Source organism: Nannobrachium achirus (assembly GCF_963921795.1).
Source record: "Nannobrachium achirus genome assembly, chromosome: 5".
In the NCBI taxonomy this organism is placed as follows: Eukaryota; Metazoa; Chordata; class Actinopteri; order Myctophiformes; family Myctophidae; genus Nannobrachium; species Nannobrachium achirus.
In genome coordinates, this window is record NC_137814.1 from 39952129 (window position 1) to 39968189 (window position 16061).

The 16061-nt window shown below is 42.1% G+C and overlaps 1 protein-coding gene across 1 annotated transcript; it reads left to right on the forward strand.

Moving 5' to 3' along the window:
* Window positions 1–4798: 4798 nt before the first annotated feature.
* On the forward strand, window positions 4799–15938 carry pif1 (PIF1 5'-to-3' DNA helicase homolog; the record flags this gene model as incomplete). Its single annotated transcript, XM_080725781.1, has 12 exons — window positions 4799–5368; window positions 5527–5653; window positions 5971–6096; window positions 6832–6985; window positions 7260–7374; window positions 7835–7941; window positions 8753–8892; window positions 10746–10852; window positions 11474–11561; window positions 11808–11953; window positions 14001–14192; window positions 15891–15938. The coding sequence occupies 12 exons, from the start codon at window positions 4799–4801 to the stop codon at window positions 15936–15938; spliced, it is 1920 nt and encodes a 639-aa protein (XP_080581907.1).
* Window positions 15939–16061: the final 123 nt, after the last annotated feature.

The window sequence follows — 16061 nt, forward strand, 5'->3', positions numbered from 1 at the left end:
GTCATGGCAGCTAGCAAAACGCATTGCCTTAAATTACAAATGGTATGTGTCAACTTGATTCTCCATGACCTTTTCATTAATTCCTTCTCATTACCTGTTCTTTAAGGCATTCCTGAAGACACCTTAGTCTCTGTGTGTGTGAATCTGTGCGTGCGTGTAAGTGTGTGTGAGTGTGTGTCAAGAATGAGTAGATGATTGAAAATGTTTTTTAAAAGATCACATTATCATCACAATACAGTATTATTGTTAATATAGTATAACAAATGTGCCATTCGATTTTGTCCATATAGCCCACTAAGCCCAGCCTATATTTCACATGTACAGTAGATATGCCAAATAACACTTGAACAGGATCCAAAGAAAGTGCTGCATAGTCAGAGAAGCACTGCATTGCATTAATATATTCTGTAGACCTACATGATGAATGACCTGTGTGTGCATGTATGGTGGTGCGCGCTACAGGGGGACAGGCTGTCTGTCTCCATTAAATATGTCAGGATGAAAGTGAGTCATAAGCTATATGACTCATATAGCTTTGGGAAAGCTGAGCTTTGGGAATAGTCCATCTTGATGCCTGCTGTATCCAGTAATTCGGCATTCTGGCTAGCCATCGCCACGAAAAGGGACCGCCCACTTGTCCCTTTTCAATGGCGTAGCCATCATTGACTCTTGTCTCGAGAGATTGGTAATTCGGTGATGGGAAACAAAAATGGGGGAGAGGAGTGGGAGAGAGAAATTATGTGAATTTTAATTATTGCATCCATGCTTCCAATGTCATATGTAGGCCTATACTAGTAAGACGCCTCAGGGCGACATGCGACTAACGGGCGAGGTCGCGCCAATTCTTGGCTATCTGGCCAGTCGGGACAGGGACCTCCATATATGGGCATAGAACGGACAAGGAGGTAATTAATTTGCAAGTGTGATCTGTGAATGCCCATATATGGGCATGTCAGAACATGTCCATATATGGGCCTTGAACGGTTGGTACTGAACCAACTGAGACCGGCGGTCAGTGAACACCTGGACCCACTTCAGTTTGCCTACCAGGCTGACATTGGGGTCATGATGCCATCACCTACATGCTCCACAAGGCCCTCACCCACCTGGAAGATCTGGGCTGCACGGTCAGAATAATGTTTTTTGACTTCTCCAGTGCTTTCAACACTATCCAACCTCCTCTGCTTGCGGAGAAGCTTGCGCTGATGAGGGTGGACAAGGGCTTGGTGGCATGGATCACAGACTACCTTTCAGGCAGACCACAGTATGTGAGGCTGCAGAGTTGCCAGTCTGATGCAATACAGGTGCAGGGCACTGTGCTCTCACCTTTTCTGTTCACTCTCTATACATCGGATTTCCGCTTCAACTCCAAGACCCATCATCTGCAGAAGTCAGATGACACTGTGGTGGTCAGCCAGATCTCGGGTGACAACAAGGCTGAGCATGATGGTGTGGTAAGGGACTTTGTGCAGTGGAGCGAGGCCAATCACCCTTGTTTTTTCTTTTTATCTTTTTCATACTTCTCTGTATCTTTGTAAATAACCTTATACTGCTGCTGTGCTGCCTCTGGGCAACTGATTTTTCCCCCTTGGGATAATAAAGGTATCTATCTATCTATTCCAAGATATGCCCTTAATATTGATGACACTGGGACAGGGATCTCCATATATGGGCATAAAACATGTGATCTGGGAATGCCCATACATGGGCATGTTCTGACATCACATTTTCGACTATATATGGGCATAAAATATATGGGCATAAAAGGGACATGAAGCCAGAGCAGCAAATCCATTATTTTAAGAGTGGTTCCCCTACATCACAGTGACATCAGAGCATGATGTCAGAGTGATGTCATAGTGACAAGGGAACCAATAGACTGTAAAAATGTGTACTGACTGACACAGACAGACAGACAGACAGACAGACAGACAGACAGACAGACAGACAGACAGACAGACAGACAGATGGAGACAAGCTGCGACATTTCTCATTGTATACTGCGACCTTCGGTTGCAATAACATTGGAAGCATGGACGTAAGATTGCAATACCTGCAGCTCGTGTGTGTCAGTCACTCTGATACTCAGTCTGAGTCACGCCTCATGTCACACTTCATATGGCCAAGACAGAATTCATTTACACAAGTGTGACTCGCGTCACGGCAACCACACTTGCAAATTAATTTTGTCCTTTTATGCCCATATACTGTATGGAGATCCCTGATGTCATCAATATTAAGCCCATTTCTGGGAATGCCCATATATGTACATATTCTGTCAGTTTCTGTTGTTTCAGCACAACCTCTGTCGTTACAGCATGTCTCTTGACACGCTGTCAGGCTGCAGGACCACAAGGCCTAAATGTTATGTTAACAACTCCGGTAACACCAGTGTTCCTCCACCTCCTCCTTCACCTCCATTAGTTTCCCTCTTTCTCTTCTACTCTCTCTCTCTCCCCCTCTTTCTTCCTGCCTCCCACTCCTTTCAGGTTCCCGCATCCACCATCAGTCATGAGTGATGACCTCTCCATCCCAAAGACTCCAGGGTCAGCAGCAACGCCTCCTGCCTGGAACCATAAAATATTCATTCCTCATTCAATAAACAACCCTCTATCGTTGTTGATGGTGTGTTTTCTGACTATTGAAATTATGCAAAAATTAAGGTAGCCTGCCTTCTTTTTCCCTGCAATTTAGTTATGCTATATTAATTCATCCCCACACACATTTCTGTATTTTGTCACTGCTGTTGTATCCTACTGGCTTACCTGCCAGTGAGGAGCTCGCACTGGGAGGATGTAGAGCCTCCGTCCTACTCCTTCTGCCCAACATTCATGCTTCAAGGTTTGTTTTGTCTTGTGGTTGTGTTTGTTGTATTGTATTGTATTGTATTGTATTGCATTGCATTGCATTGCATTGTATTGTATTGTATTGTATTGTATTTTGTTTTGTTTTTGTCGGTTCTATGGTTGCTGTGTACTTTGTTCGATGTTATTGTGAAAAATATAAAACAAAATAAACATTGAGTCATAATTTAAAAAAAGGTTCCGCTCCACGTGTAGCACGAGTACCTGCAGTGACAAATATCACCCTCCCTGCCTGGCTTATTCCCTCCCCAAACACGAGCCAGTCGTGTTTGTACAGAGATGCTCAATAAAGCTTTGAACCCCCATACAGTAGTGAAAGTCCAGTCCACAGTGCAGCTTGAGCGCATGTACGTTAACACTTCCTCACAACGGGCTTAATTAATGATTAACTCATACATTAATTCATGTTAATTAATGGTGAAGTGACTTGGTCAAAGTTAAGGCCTATGATTAGTTAAGGGCCACATGTAAATGGTAAATGGTACATTTATATAGCACTTTTATCCAAGGCGCTTTACATAGATTGTGCATTACATTCACCCATTCACACACACACATTCATACACCGGTGGCGGAGGACACCATGCAAGGCACCAACCTACTCACAGGGAGCAACTAGGGGTTTAGAGTCTTGCTCAAGGACCCTTCGACATTAACTCAGGGGGAGCCCAGATTCGAACTCGGTTTCTCTACCCCTGAGCTATGCCACCCACATGTGGTGGGTTTGTAGATCTGCTTTTTCCGGTACAGTGTATGATGAAAACCATGACACCCCCCCCCCCCCCCTGTTCCTGCTTTAAATGTAATGCTGAAACAATGAACATGTTCCTGCTTTAAATTTAATGCTGAAACAATGAACATGTAATTCTTTTGTGATTCAGATACAGTGAACAAGCTCCTAATTTGCTTAGAAATAGGAACTCGGTTTGGCTCCTCCCCTTTCTTAGTCCACATCCTTCTGGGTTTCTGTGTTTTTTAAATTGACTGGTTTTATTCCTACATACAACATAACTTCATGTTTAAGGCAGTTGTGCAGACAGATTCTACTGACAGCAGAATCTGTTGTAACAGATTTGGCTTTTCTTTGCAGTGTAGGCCTACTGTAGTGTAGAGTCAGTAGGCCTACTAGACTGGCCTACTGAAGTGAAAAATGTAGCCTACTTAATTCTGTCCAGCTTCCTAATGGAAATAGTGACATTTGTTCCACTGCTTGTTAAGCAACCTTCGTTCGTTATTATTGTCAGAAGTCGCGTTATTACACTATCATTAGGTGGAAAGTCTGGTCGCGCCAGGTTAATAAATATTATTATAACTATATGGATGGATTTCGCCTCATTTCAAACCCCTCATCTCAAATAACAAACAACAAAGACCGGAAAGGAAGCAAGCCATGTGTTTCGGTGACGCTGCTCTCCACGGCCCTAGCGATTGGTTGCTTGGGATATGTGGGCGTCGTCTCTTATATTATTGGCCAATAACATTAAATGTCCTGCAGCTTATTGGTCAGAATTGTGAGACAGCCATTGGTTCACTCTGCACGCACGACAATTTGAAATCAGCAGCACTTTTCAGTTTTCACTTCAGCAGCTGTGTGTGTTGTACTGTGTAGGATCAGCCAGCTCAGAACAAGAACACATAACTTTATTACCGCATCAAAAGGTAAGGATCGAACGTTACCCGACCTTTATTTAACATTTTATACAACAATCAGGGTCCATTTAAAAATCGTACCGTATGCTGTCATAGAGGTCGTGTTTTATGACTTTGTATTGTATTCATTGAGTTCAGTCAGTTCGGATGTTTTCTTCTGCGTACACAACCACCCACTGTTGGTTTAGTTTTCATTGGTGCCGCGAATGATTTCCAAGTTGATATGAATCGTATTTAACTCTTGATTTAATTTCAAACTGTGGTGTTTAGCACAGTGGATTGCAATGTTGCACGGGGACGACGACGGTGCGAGCCTGCAGTGCTGCGTGGCGGTGGAGCGCCTGAACGCCTCTGGACAGGCGATCAAACGCCAGCTCATCCGAAAGGCTTCGGTGCTTCTGGGACGCAACGAGTTCCAGGAGCTGATTCTTCGCATCCACGACGGGAAAGCGCAACAGAGTCTCGCGCTGAAAGAGTTCAAACTTTTCACCAAGTTCGTCAAGGACGGGAAATGCACCGTCAAACTCCTCCCTGAAAACGTCCAGGTCCTCGTATCGGACTGTCCCCCTGACCGGCTGAACGCTTTCCTCAAAACCCTGACCATCAAACATCAGGCCTGGCAGACGGCCAAGCCCCTGAGTGACCGAGAGAAGCTTCAAGCCGCTCTCCCCCGCAGCTTCGAGACAATCAGCCCCTTGCAGCAGAAGGACGTTCAAAAGGCCAATGAGCTGAGGAATAAAGTCAATGCTCCTGTGCCTTCCAGAGGGGGGTTAACAGACCGGAACAATAAGATGGGTGCAACTAGGGCAGGACAACAGGTTAAAAGATCAAGGGCTGACTGTGATTTTAGTCCAGTGAGTTACTTTCTCTCTCTCTCTCACTCACTCACTCACTCACTCTCTCACACACACACACACACAGAGAGAGAGAATCATGACAGCACTTGAATAATCCCTTTATGTATATAAAAGCATAACACATTCTTGATTGATTGTTTATATCCTTCATTTAGGTGAAGTCTAATCCAAATAAGAAGCCCACACTGTCACTTCCAGCAGCACGTAAGCTGAACAAAGAACAGGCTGCTGTCCTGAGTGCTGTGTTGGGTGGCAAGAATGTCTTCTTCACGGGAAGTGCAGGTATATGCAAACATACGTACTTATGGGCAATATTAAATATTGTTCTCCAGCATATGATACAGTAGGCTAAATGACAGAACATGAAGAGTTCAGTGTTATGGATGATGGTGAAATGTATCTTTAAACAGTGTAGTCTTGGCATTAAATGAAATGGGAGTGTTGTAGTTGCAGATACATGCAACTCAATCTAAAACTAGCTATGATAGTCAGCTTGCAATAATTGATGGAAGTTTTAGATTTATAAATGCACATTCACCAGTTTCTCTGAAATGATCAACTAGAAGCGCAAGGTCTAAAATGTTTTGTTTTCTGTATAGGCACAGGGAAGTCATTCCTGTTGAAAAGGATTGTGGGATCATTGCCTCCGAAGAGCACCTATGCCACGGCCAGCACAGGGGTGGCAGCCTGTCATATAGGCGGAACAACATTACACAACTTTGCAGGTCAGTCTTTGCCCTGCTGAAAGCCTCCGTTTCTATGGCGCTTGACTTGTGCTGCCTTTTCCCTTTTTGACAGAGACTTCCATCTGATTAAAGTATTTGTTTCATATTCTGTGCCTCTGGAGCAGTAGAGGGAACCATGCATGAATAAGTAGCAATAAGTAGGGTCCTCAGAGCAACTCTGAGGACCCTAAGGGGTCCTCAGAGTTACTACAGGGGGGCCTCCAAATCTTTGTGTGATAGAAACTTTTTTTCTCCTTTTTTATATTAACCACTTGAACCCTAGTATCCATATTGGGAGAACTTTAGCCTAAAATAGCAGATCTACAAGCTCACAACACCTCGCACTGCAAGGCGTTGTGAGCTTGTAGATCGGCTATTTTCGGCAAAGAACTTTGGTGTAGAGGGGAAAAAGAGCAGACTAAGTTCAGAGTGATAGGTCAAGTTCTATAATTATAAGTAGGTTCAAGTGGTAAGTATCTAAAAACACAAATTAACATGAATCCAAAATACGCTGATGATTGTGCTGTCAAAAGATGAAACTATATGGCATCTATTAACAGGTTGTGGGGGTCCTTGCTTTTATCTCTCTCTCAACTAAGGGGTCCTTGGCCTGAAAACGTTGACCCCTGGTGTATATGAATGTATTTGCACAAGTGTGTACTATTCATTCCCACCTCCAATCCTTCGTTCCCCTCTGTGTGTTGTTCATTTCCGTCCATCCTGCTGTGTCTCCAGGTATAGGCTCGGGGTCGGCGCCACTAGAACAGTGTATTGAGCTCGCTCAGAGACCTGGGGTACGGCAGCACTGGATCAGCTGTCGCCACCTCATCATTGATGAGGTCTCCATGGTAGAGGCCCAGTTCTTTGACAAGTTGGAGTCCGTAGCCAGGTGAGATGGGGTCCTCATCAGGCGCATGATTCAAAAGACCATACTAGACCTTATTTTTGTAAACTGCTTGGTAGACTGGAACCAAGATTCATTTGTCAATCATTCATACAAATATGTGCAGTAAAATGTTGCTGTGACATGCAATCTGTACTAACAATATAAAATATGTTATGTAAAATTAAATGGGCAAAGAAGTTACTGTCTCCACCTGGACATTCTATATTGAGATGTTCTCTTTTTTTTTTGTCTTGTCATTTTATCAATCATGCTGTAGGTCTGTGCGGAGATCTACTGAGCCATTTGGAGGTATACAGTTGATCATGTGTGGGGACTTTCTTCAGCTACCTCCTGTCTCCAAGGGAAAGGAAAAGGCCAGCTTTTGTTTCCAGGTTAGCCTGTCCTGGGATGGATCTAGCAGTAAAAATGTTTTTATACAAAGTATCACCGGCAGCATCAATGAACCATACGATTTGATGTCTCATGTTTTACTTTTACACACTGACATGACCATTCTAACCCTCTAATGCAGTGGTTCACATCCTGTGGGTCAGGGACCCCCAGGGGGGTCCCCAAATTATTTTTAGGTTGAGGTCCCCAGTTCAAATATGTTTTTTTGGGGGGGTCGCGGCCTGAAAAGGTTGAGAACATCATGTACATCATGTGATGGATGGAAGTATAAGTATAAATGGCCAATGTCCCTTTCTCCCTTATGATTTACCACCTTCAAATCGACAAGAGAAACAAATCGATAGACACACTACTCTGTCGCACACACTCAATCCCATTTTGCCCCACATCAGATCTATCACACATTATAACAGACCATCTTCCCGTCTCTGAACCCTGCAGTCCAGGAGCTGGCGTAAGGTGATCCAGGTGAACATGGAGCTGGTGGAAGTGAAGCGGCAGACTGACCAGTCCTTCATCTCCCTCCTGCAGGCAGTGAGGGTGGGCAGGTATTCAACAGCAACACACATACTTAGGAGTATTTAGGGCTGTCACAATTATTACATAATCGTCTAATCGTAATTATTTGACATAATCGCAAATATTTTGTCATAATCGTCATAATGACAACATTTTCAGAAATAGTGGAAATAGCAGATCTACAAGCTCACAACGCGTCGCATCGCGACGCGTTGTGAGCTTGTAGATCGGCTATTTCCACTATCAATGTTATTTTTTTAAGTAGAAAGTTGATAAATATGTCAGTAATTTCTTTGTATGTTTAAGTTATGTGTCATATCTGCCATGTGCAACTTCAAAGCCTAAAAGCCAAACAGAAATGTAATTGTCAAAGACAAATACACAGTTAAATCGTTAATTGCAATTATTTGAGTGACAATTATTAGTCATGTAAAATGTGATATCGTGACAGCCCTAGGAGTATTAGTTAGTAACTGTCCCTCACATTCACAACTTTGCCACATATTGTTTATAAAAAGACAATTTGTATGCTAATGGCTACATTTTAGATGTCACATACAGTATATTAGCAATTTCTCCAAGTCATTCAAATATGGCTGAACTTCCCTGAATGACTGAGTCAGTGTTTGCTAAAACGTCATTGCATGGCTAATAAACAATTCATGAACGTCAAAATGTAGTTCCTAAATCAAACCAGAGACATTTTACGGCGGGACCTTTCAAACCAGACCAGACCTTTAAAATGCTGTGATAACATTTTGACAAACTATTTTTAGATGTCCTCCAGAGCTATTTAAAGCATAAAAATAAATTAATTCTACCTCATTTGATCCATTTCAGAGTCACAGAGGAAGTTACTGCCAAGCTGATGGCCAGTGCCTACCATAAGATCGAGAGCGACGGTATCCTAGCGACCAGGCTGTGTACGCACAAAGATGACGTTGAGCTCACAAATGAGAACAAACTTCAACAGTTATCAGGTTTGAATTCTTCCCTTTTTGTTGTTCTCACCCTCTGAGCCCTTTAGCAGGTCTAAGTGTGCAATTTAGCTCCATGGCAACGTGTAAATGTGCAATTTAGCGAAGTTTCGATGGGAGGAGTGGTAGCATCCTTAACAGTAGTGTGATTCATATTAGACAGACTTGTGGAAGACTTTTGCTGTGTAGACCAGGGCTCTTCAACGTTTTCAGGCCAAGGACCCCTTAGTTGAGAGATGAAGCAGGGACCCCCACAACCTTTTCATAGATTCCATATAGTTTCATTGTTTGACAGCACGGTCATCAGTGTATTTTGGATTCATGTTAATGTGTGTTTTCAGATATTTAACCACTTGAACCGTCAATACTTAATACACTTGACCTTTCTCTATGTACTTAGTCTGCTCTTTTTCCCTTCATCAGCATGGCCTCATGCGAGGCGTTGTGAGCTTGTAGATTTGCTATTTTTGGCTAAAGTTCTCTGAATATGGATACTAGGGTTCAAGTGGTTAATATAAAAAGGGAAAAACTGTATCACACACTGTATCACACAAAGATTTGGAGGACCCCCTGTAGTAACCTTGAGGACCCCCTAGGTGGTCCTCAAGGTTGAAGACCCTTGGTGTAGACCATATTCACATGGCATTGTTCTCACCCCCAAGATTGACATTAAGAGGCAACAAGTCTGTGTGAATATAGTCAATAGAGAAGGTATTTTTGGAAGTGCTCACCTTTCCCACCTGAAACTGTTGGCATTATGTCCCTTTTTATTTTTGTTCAGTCTAGAGGCCTCTACATACCAAGCCAACGTTGGCTGTCGTTAATAGGTTGTAGTATGTTCGGTGTGTACATGACCATCGGTGGTAGAGAGGCATCTGTGTGGCTCGTTCACCTGACTCTCAATGTATCCCGTCTATAACAGTGAGGGGTGGGGGCTTAGATGGATTACACTGCAGATTCCTGCAGACTACTGCTACATCCTGGAAGGGAGTTATTTCCCCTCACGCAGGCTCACAAAAGCGTCATCAGCTGACCATCTGAGTGGTGTGTAACTCAAACTCACCATGACATTAAGTTTCAAATGATTTTTAATCTTCGCTGTATGCTCAGATCATCTTTTCTCTGTGACTCACATGTTCTTCAGGCTGAGTTGTTCTTTTCCAGGCTTAGTTATCTCATTATTCTTTTCCAGACTTAGTTATCTCATTAGCCTGGGTTTCAGGTCTTGACCTGAGTTAGACCACACAAACATGAGGGGACAGATTCTCATTTTCAAAGGGCACACAAGATTATTTTGGGAGGCACACAGTACCACATAACCTTTGTTATGTCAATATGACGGTGAAGAAAGAAAAATGTTTACAGCTAAAACTATGGGCAAGTTCAAGGAGAGACACATTGTATGTGATATAGAAGAACTTAGGGCAAGAACTCAAATCCAGTAGGCACTTTTATGCAACTGAGATTGTGTCAACAGTTTACAAAACCACTTCTACTCATACAGTACTTCATCACATGACCCTTTTACTCAACATAAATGATGAATTTCCAACTGAAAAGGCTTCCAAATAGGTCACGTGACAAAGTATAAATGAAGGCTCAATTTGTGTGCAACGAAGCACATTTATTTTTGCTCTGAAGTTGCTGTGTAGCCCAACACTCATGCATATACATTATAATGGTGATTGCTTTTGACAGATGCCTCTAAATATTGCTGCTTCTCTACAGTCACACAACTATCCTCATTGTTATGCTCCTTTTTGATAAATTATGAGGATGCCCAGCAAGACGTGGCTTCTGTTAACGTTTTATAGACCCTATTATCATGCTACCATTATCTGTTTCCTGTCCTGCAGGTTCGGTGCGTGTGTTTGAGGCAGCTGACAGCGACCCGGCCCTGGTGAAGACTATTGATGCTCAGAGTCCTGTCAGCAGAGTGCTGCAACTCAAAGTGGGAGCTCAGGTGTGTGTTATTTTGATTACAGTGGAAAGTAACACTGCTGTCAATGTAAATATATAGGTTGGTGTGCCAAAAATAATATTCTAGTAGTACAGTGGTTCCCAAACGCCAGTTTGTCTTTATCTTGCTGAAGGACACTTTGACTCTTACTCGGGGGGGAGGGAACCTTCTGTTTTGCCAAAAGGCTGCTTTACCTCCTGAGCCACTAGATAATGACATGATGCCCAAAATAGAGATGCAGATCTTAAACCTTTATTTATATATATATATATTTTTTTAAATGTATTAAAAGTATGAAATGGGGCTTAAGTGGTTACAATATTCATTTGGCATTAGTAAATAAAACTTTTTATAGTGTGATAACGCATGTTATAGTGTAGAGTCTATTTAGCGCTTATGTTGTGAATATAGGTTGTGTGCCATGATATTGCCATGTTTGTTAGTAGTTTAATGTGGACATTATGATTGATGTGTGCATCTGAGTGAGCCCTTCCCCCTTCTATCCACTTCACTTTAACATTCCCCAGGCTTTCTTTCTGAGAAGGCAAGCCAGGGATCTGAGGTTAAGTGTGTAGAGACATGAGGGTGAATAAACTGACATGTATCACTTGTTGTTCTCACAAGGTCATGCTCACCAAGAACCTGGATGTCCAAAGAGGCCTGGTCAACGGAGCACGGGGAGTGGTGGTGGACTTTGAGCCTGGCAGTAAAGGTCAATATTTACTTAACACTTTCATACATGAAATATGATGGGTTGTAATGTGATGGTAATGCAAACAAATAGCTTTCAAGTCTGGTCCTGGGAACCCAGAGTACTGACTTTTATATTATTCTAGCAAGCTAATCACTGCCTCTTAGGGCACTAGACTAGATGATGTGTTGTGTCGGCCGATCTACCTCCTGAGCCGCTGTAATTGTATTTGTACATGATGACACGTTCTCCTTTTCCCTCACCAAGGTCTCCCACGGGTACGATTTCTGTGCGGTGTCACTCAGGTGTTGAAGCAAGAGCGCTGGATGTTTAAGTCCGGGGGAGGGCTCTATCTGAGCCGCCAGCAGCTGCCACTCAAACTGGCCTGGGCCATATCCATTCATAAGAGCCAGGTGAGCCCAGATGTTAGTTACTGTATATCAGCCATTAGAATTATTGACTGTGGTGATTCCCGGTGAAGATCATGGGTTTGAATCCAGCTAATTCATGCCAATGCATAATCGGAGAAATAACTGAAAATTAAAAGAATTTCCAGATGCAAGTGGGTTACAGGTACATGCTAGGTTATTGGGTATGTTAAACATGGGGTGAACCAGTTTTATCCTCTTAGTTTTCCCAGGGATTCCAATGCATTAAGACGTATCAACGTATCATCAACAACACACACACACACACGCACACATGCACACATGCACACGCACACATGCATTGGCTGTCCTTCATGGTGATTCATCCCTATAAAGCTATAAAACTGCTACCTTTTGCTCCGTCATTGTAGGCTACAAATCATACATTTATGAAAACGTAGAATCACCAAGGGAACGGAAGAGAACGATAAAATGGCAAAGGGTTTACAATCAAGATCTTAATTTTAATGAATAAAACGTTTATGTTAATACAATAATGTAACTAGCTCATCTGCAGTGGTTAGAGGACAAATCTTGGATGGCACATTGATTGTTGCTGTTCTTTGGAGCAATGCAACAAATGTGGGTTTTCATATCAACACAATAACGCCTTATATTATCTTATGTAGATTGTAAAACGGAAACAATTCAAACTCGGGAATATTTCTTGCAGTGGTCAGCAGAGTTGTGGCACGTTATCCTTACCAATATGGCAGTGATCTGCTATTGACTTGTCTTGGACAATGTTATTGGATAGATGAGGGCATGAGGCATGTCCCCCACCTTCCCTTTTTTTATTAGTGTGGTGGCTCTGCAGGGCAACCAGACTATAGTAACTTTATTCCATCCATCTTTCTTTTTTTCTTTCCCCTCCTAGATAAACACTACTCCTCCCACAGTTTTGGGCCATATGTCAAATCAACTGGCTTCATCAGGAATCGATTCCTTGCACTCTCTAAGAGATAGGTTATGTAGTTTAATTTATATACATTTATTGGTGATTTTTCTCCATTGACTAATTAAAAATTCAACCTTTCCCAAATATGTAGATGACTGACATTATAGATATCTGACATCATAGACCACATGAGACTGACAAAGATTGTCCATATATGGGCATTGTCGGTTATGACCATTTTAATCTCCATATATGGGCCTAAGGGACAAGGAATGGTTGGCACCGCTCAAATAGGGACTAGGACTGACAGATACAGAGATAATTGCAAGTGTGACGCACGTCAAGGCAACCGCACTTCTAATTCTCTTCTTTTTCTTTAAAGGACATGGGCTATTTTGTCAAGGTGTCAAGGTTGACCATGATGGATGATCTATAGAAATTTGAACTTGGGTTTACATCAAACTCTAATTACTCTTTGCTGATATTCCTCAAGCCCTGCAGAATACTAATACAGGATCACTTGCACACTTCAAACGGTAATAGAGATGGCTACGGGGAAAGTGGTTGACCCCAGATCATCAATCCTACATGAGCAGTTTGATAAATGAAGGATCTAGCGGTTCTAAATCAGCAGAGCCTGACCCGTGCCGTGCCCTCGCTCGGCTGTCACACCAGCAGCCTGCAAATCTGCGGTCACAGTCAAGTCTTATTAGAATTGGTTCCTAGATTGGTTTAGACTAGAGCTCGCTTTCTCAGTCTGACTGTCATTATACAATGTTGCCATCTTATGGCCATTCACTGGTACTGCAAGTAACAATTAGGCTACTAAATGAGAACTGGCCACATACCCTGATGAAGATGGCCTGTCAAAACATTGATAATTAAAATATTTTATATTGAGCTGTTGAATAAGCAGTATTTCTCAGAACAGCTCATAGACCACACAGGCAGTGATACATTATCACACCAGTGCTGTAAGATGCATCAAGTTCTCCTGTATTGTAATGAATATAATATTCTGCATCAAGCTATATATCTTTGTTTTATTTTTTTCAAAACATATCGTCTCATGACAAAAGGTTATCCAGAGTTGTCATCATATCCTGTAACTAAGCCAAATCTCTCTTTGTAAAGGGAATGTCTCTGGACTGTGTGGAGATCTCTCTGGCACGTGTGTTTGAGAGTGGCCAGGCATATGTTGCTTTGTCTCGGGCCAGGAGTCTGGAGGGCCTGAGGGTCATGGACTTTGACCCAGGTGTGGTCCGGGCAAATCCGGACGTACTCCTCTTCTACAAGAAACTCAGGAAAGAGCGGCTGCTCATGCAGGTGAGTGTACAGCTTTAGACTGCACTGAATAAAACCTGAACCTCCTTGTTTTGTGCCTTTTGGTTATGCCTGCTTAGTATCCCCTGAATGATGCCATATGTTCAAATCCTCACCAACTTAACTTAAGGTTGTATGATATTTACAACAAGTTGCAATCTAAGCAGTGATTCTATAGAGCATCGCAGCGGAAGTGGATGCCTGGGGTCACTTTCACTTTCACCATTCATTTTCGCCATAGACTTTTACAAAAACATTTATAACAATTATGTTAAGCCTCGAACCAAGCCATCCAGGATGGAGGTGAATCATGATCATACAACCTTTGATCCTATGTGAAAACATATTTTAATATTACATTATTTGATATACTACATTTAATAACTACCCTTTATTTAGCGATTTTCAAAATGTTCTTTTCATAGAAAAAAAGGTTATATGGTCATGATTCACCTCCATCCTGGATGGCTTGGTTCGAGGCTTAACATAATTGTTATAAATGTTTTTGTAAAAGTCTATGGCGAAAATGAATGGTGAAAGTGAAAGTGACCCCAGGCAATCCACTTCCGCTGCGATGCTCTATACAGGGTTTACATTAAGGCTTGTCCTGTTGTCTGGGACAAGTAATAAATCCTTCCGGACAAGCTCATAAAAAATGTACTTTGCCGGGCGCCCGCTGGCCTGGTGGTCAAGGCGCATACCACATACTAGGCTATGATGCCTGCTGGCGTCGCTGGTTCGATTCCCGATCCGGACGACCTTTGCCACATGTCATTCCCCATCTCTCTCCCCATTTCCTGTCAGTCTACTGTCCTATCAATAAAGGCATAAAAAAGCCCAAAAACAAATCTTAAAAAAAAAAGAATGTACTTTGCCGTTGGACAAGTGGCTCTTGGTTTCACTTTTTCTGTGATGCTCCTGGCAGCTTTGTGCTGTGTGGAGAGTACAGACTGGACTGGCGATACTATGGAGTGGAGGGAGCAAGGGTGGTCGTTAGCAGTCCCTCCTTTTGTTATTTATTCTATTTCAATGTCTGACTCTTATGCATGCATTTAAGAAAGACATTACTGTGAAAAGTCTCGATGTCTTTTATCCGGACAAGTGACCTTTGTGCCCGGACAAGTGAAGGGGAAATGTATTGATTAGTACCCACCCCATGGAGACGTGAGTTCAATAATATTTTTTGTTGCATTCCTAAGACAAAAAGATTATCACAATAAATGTACCCCCATTGATTCCGGATGGGGACCACATTTTTGTCTTAGGAATGCGAGAAATACAAAATAAATAAATAAATATTGAACTCAAGTTTCCATGGGCTCGGTAATCAATAGAAAAAGTCATTTTGGGGGTGAACTACTCCTAAGTGCTTCAAAAAATTAATGTCAAGCCCTGTTATTTTGTTTGAAAAATGCAGGTGTACTTTTTGGTAGGGGAGGGTTAACACTATAGTAACATTTCACCAAATGTATGAATTGTTCTTTACTGTACCCTTATATTAAGATTGCATAATGAAAAACAATTATAACATAAATCAAAGAAACAGAATGCTTGACTTTATTTATAGATTCAATTTGGCAGCAGAATGCTGCTGTTAAGCATTGAAAACAGTAGTTCCTTGTCATTCGGTGACAAGGAATCATAATGCTTTTTGTACTTTCATTTTTCTAAAAGATCTCTTCTCTGAATCACTCTCTGTAGGCATCCATGGAAGATTATGTTGGAATGAACAAAGAAAACTACCGGTGATTTCGTCATTTTAACACCCGCCCAAAAGTGTCTGTATTGATAGTTACAGACACTTAATTGTTTTAATTTCAAGCTCCCTTGAGACAGTCTCTAAAATCACTTCTCTGTATCAATCTCTGTACC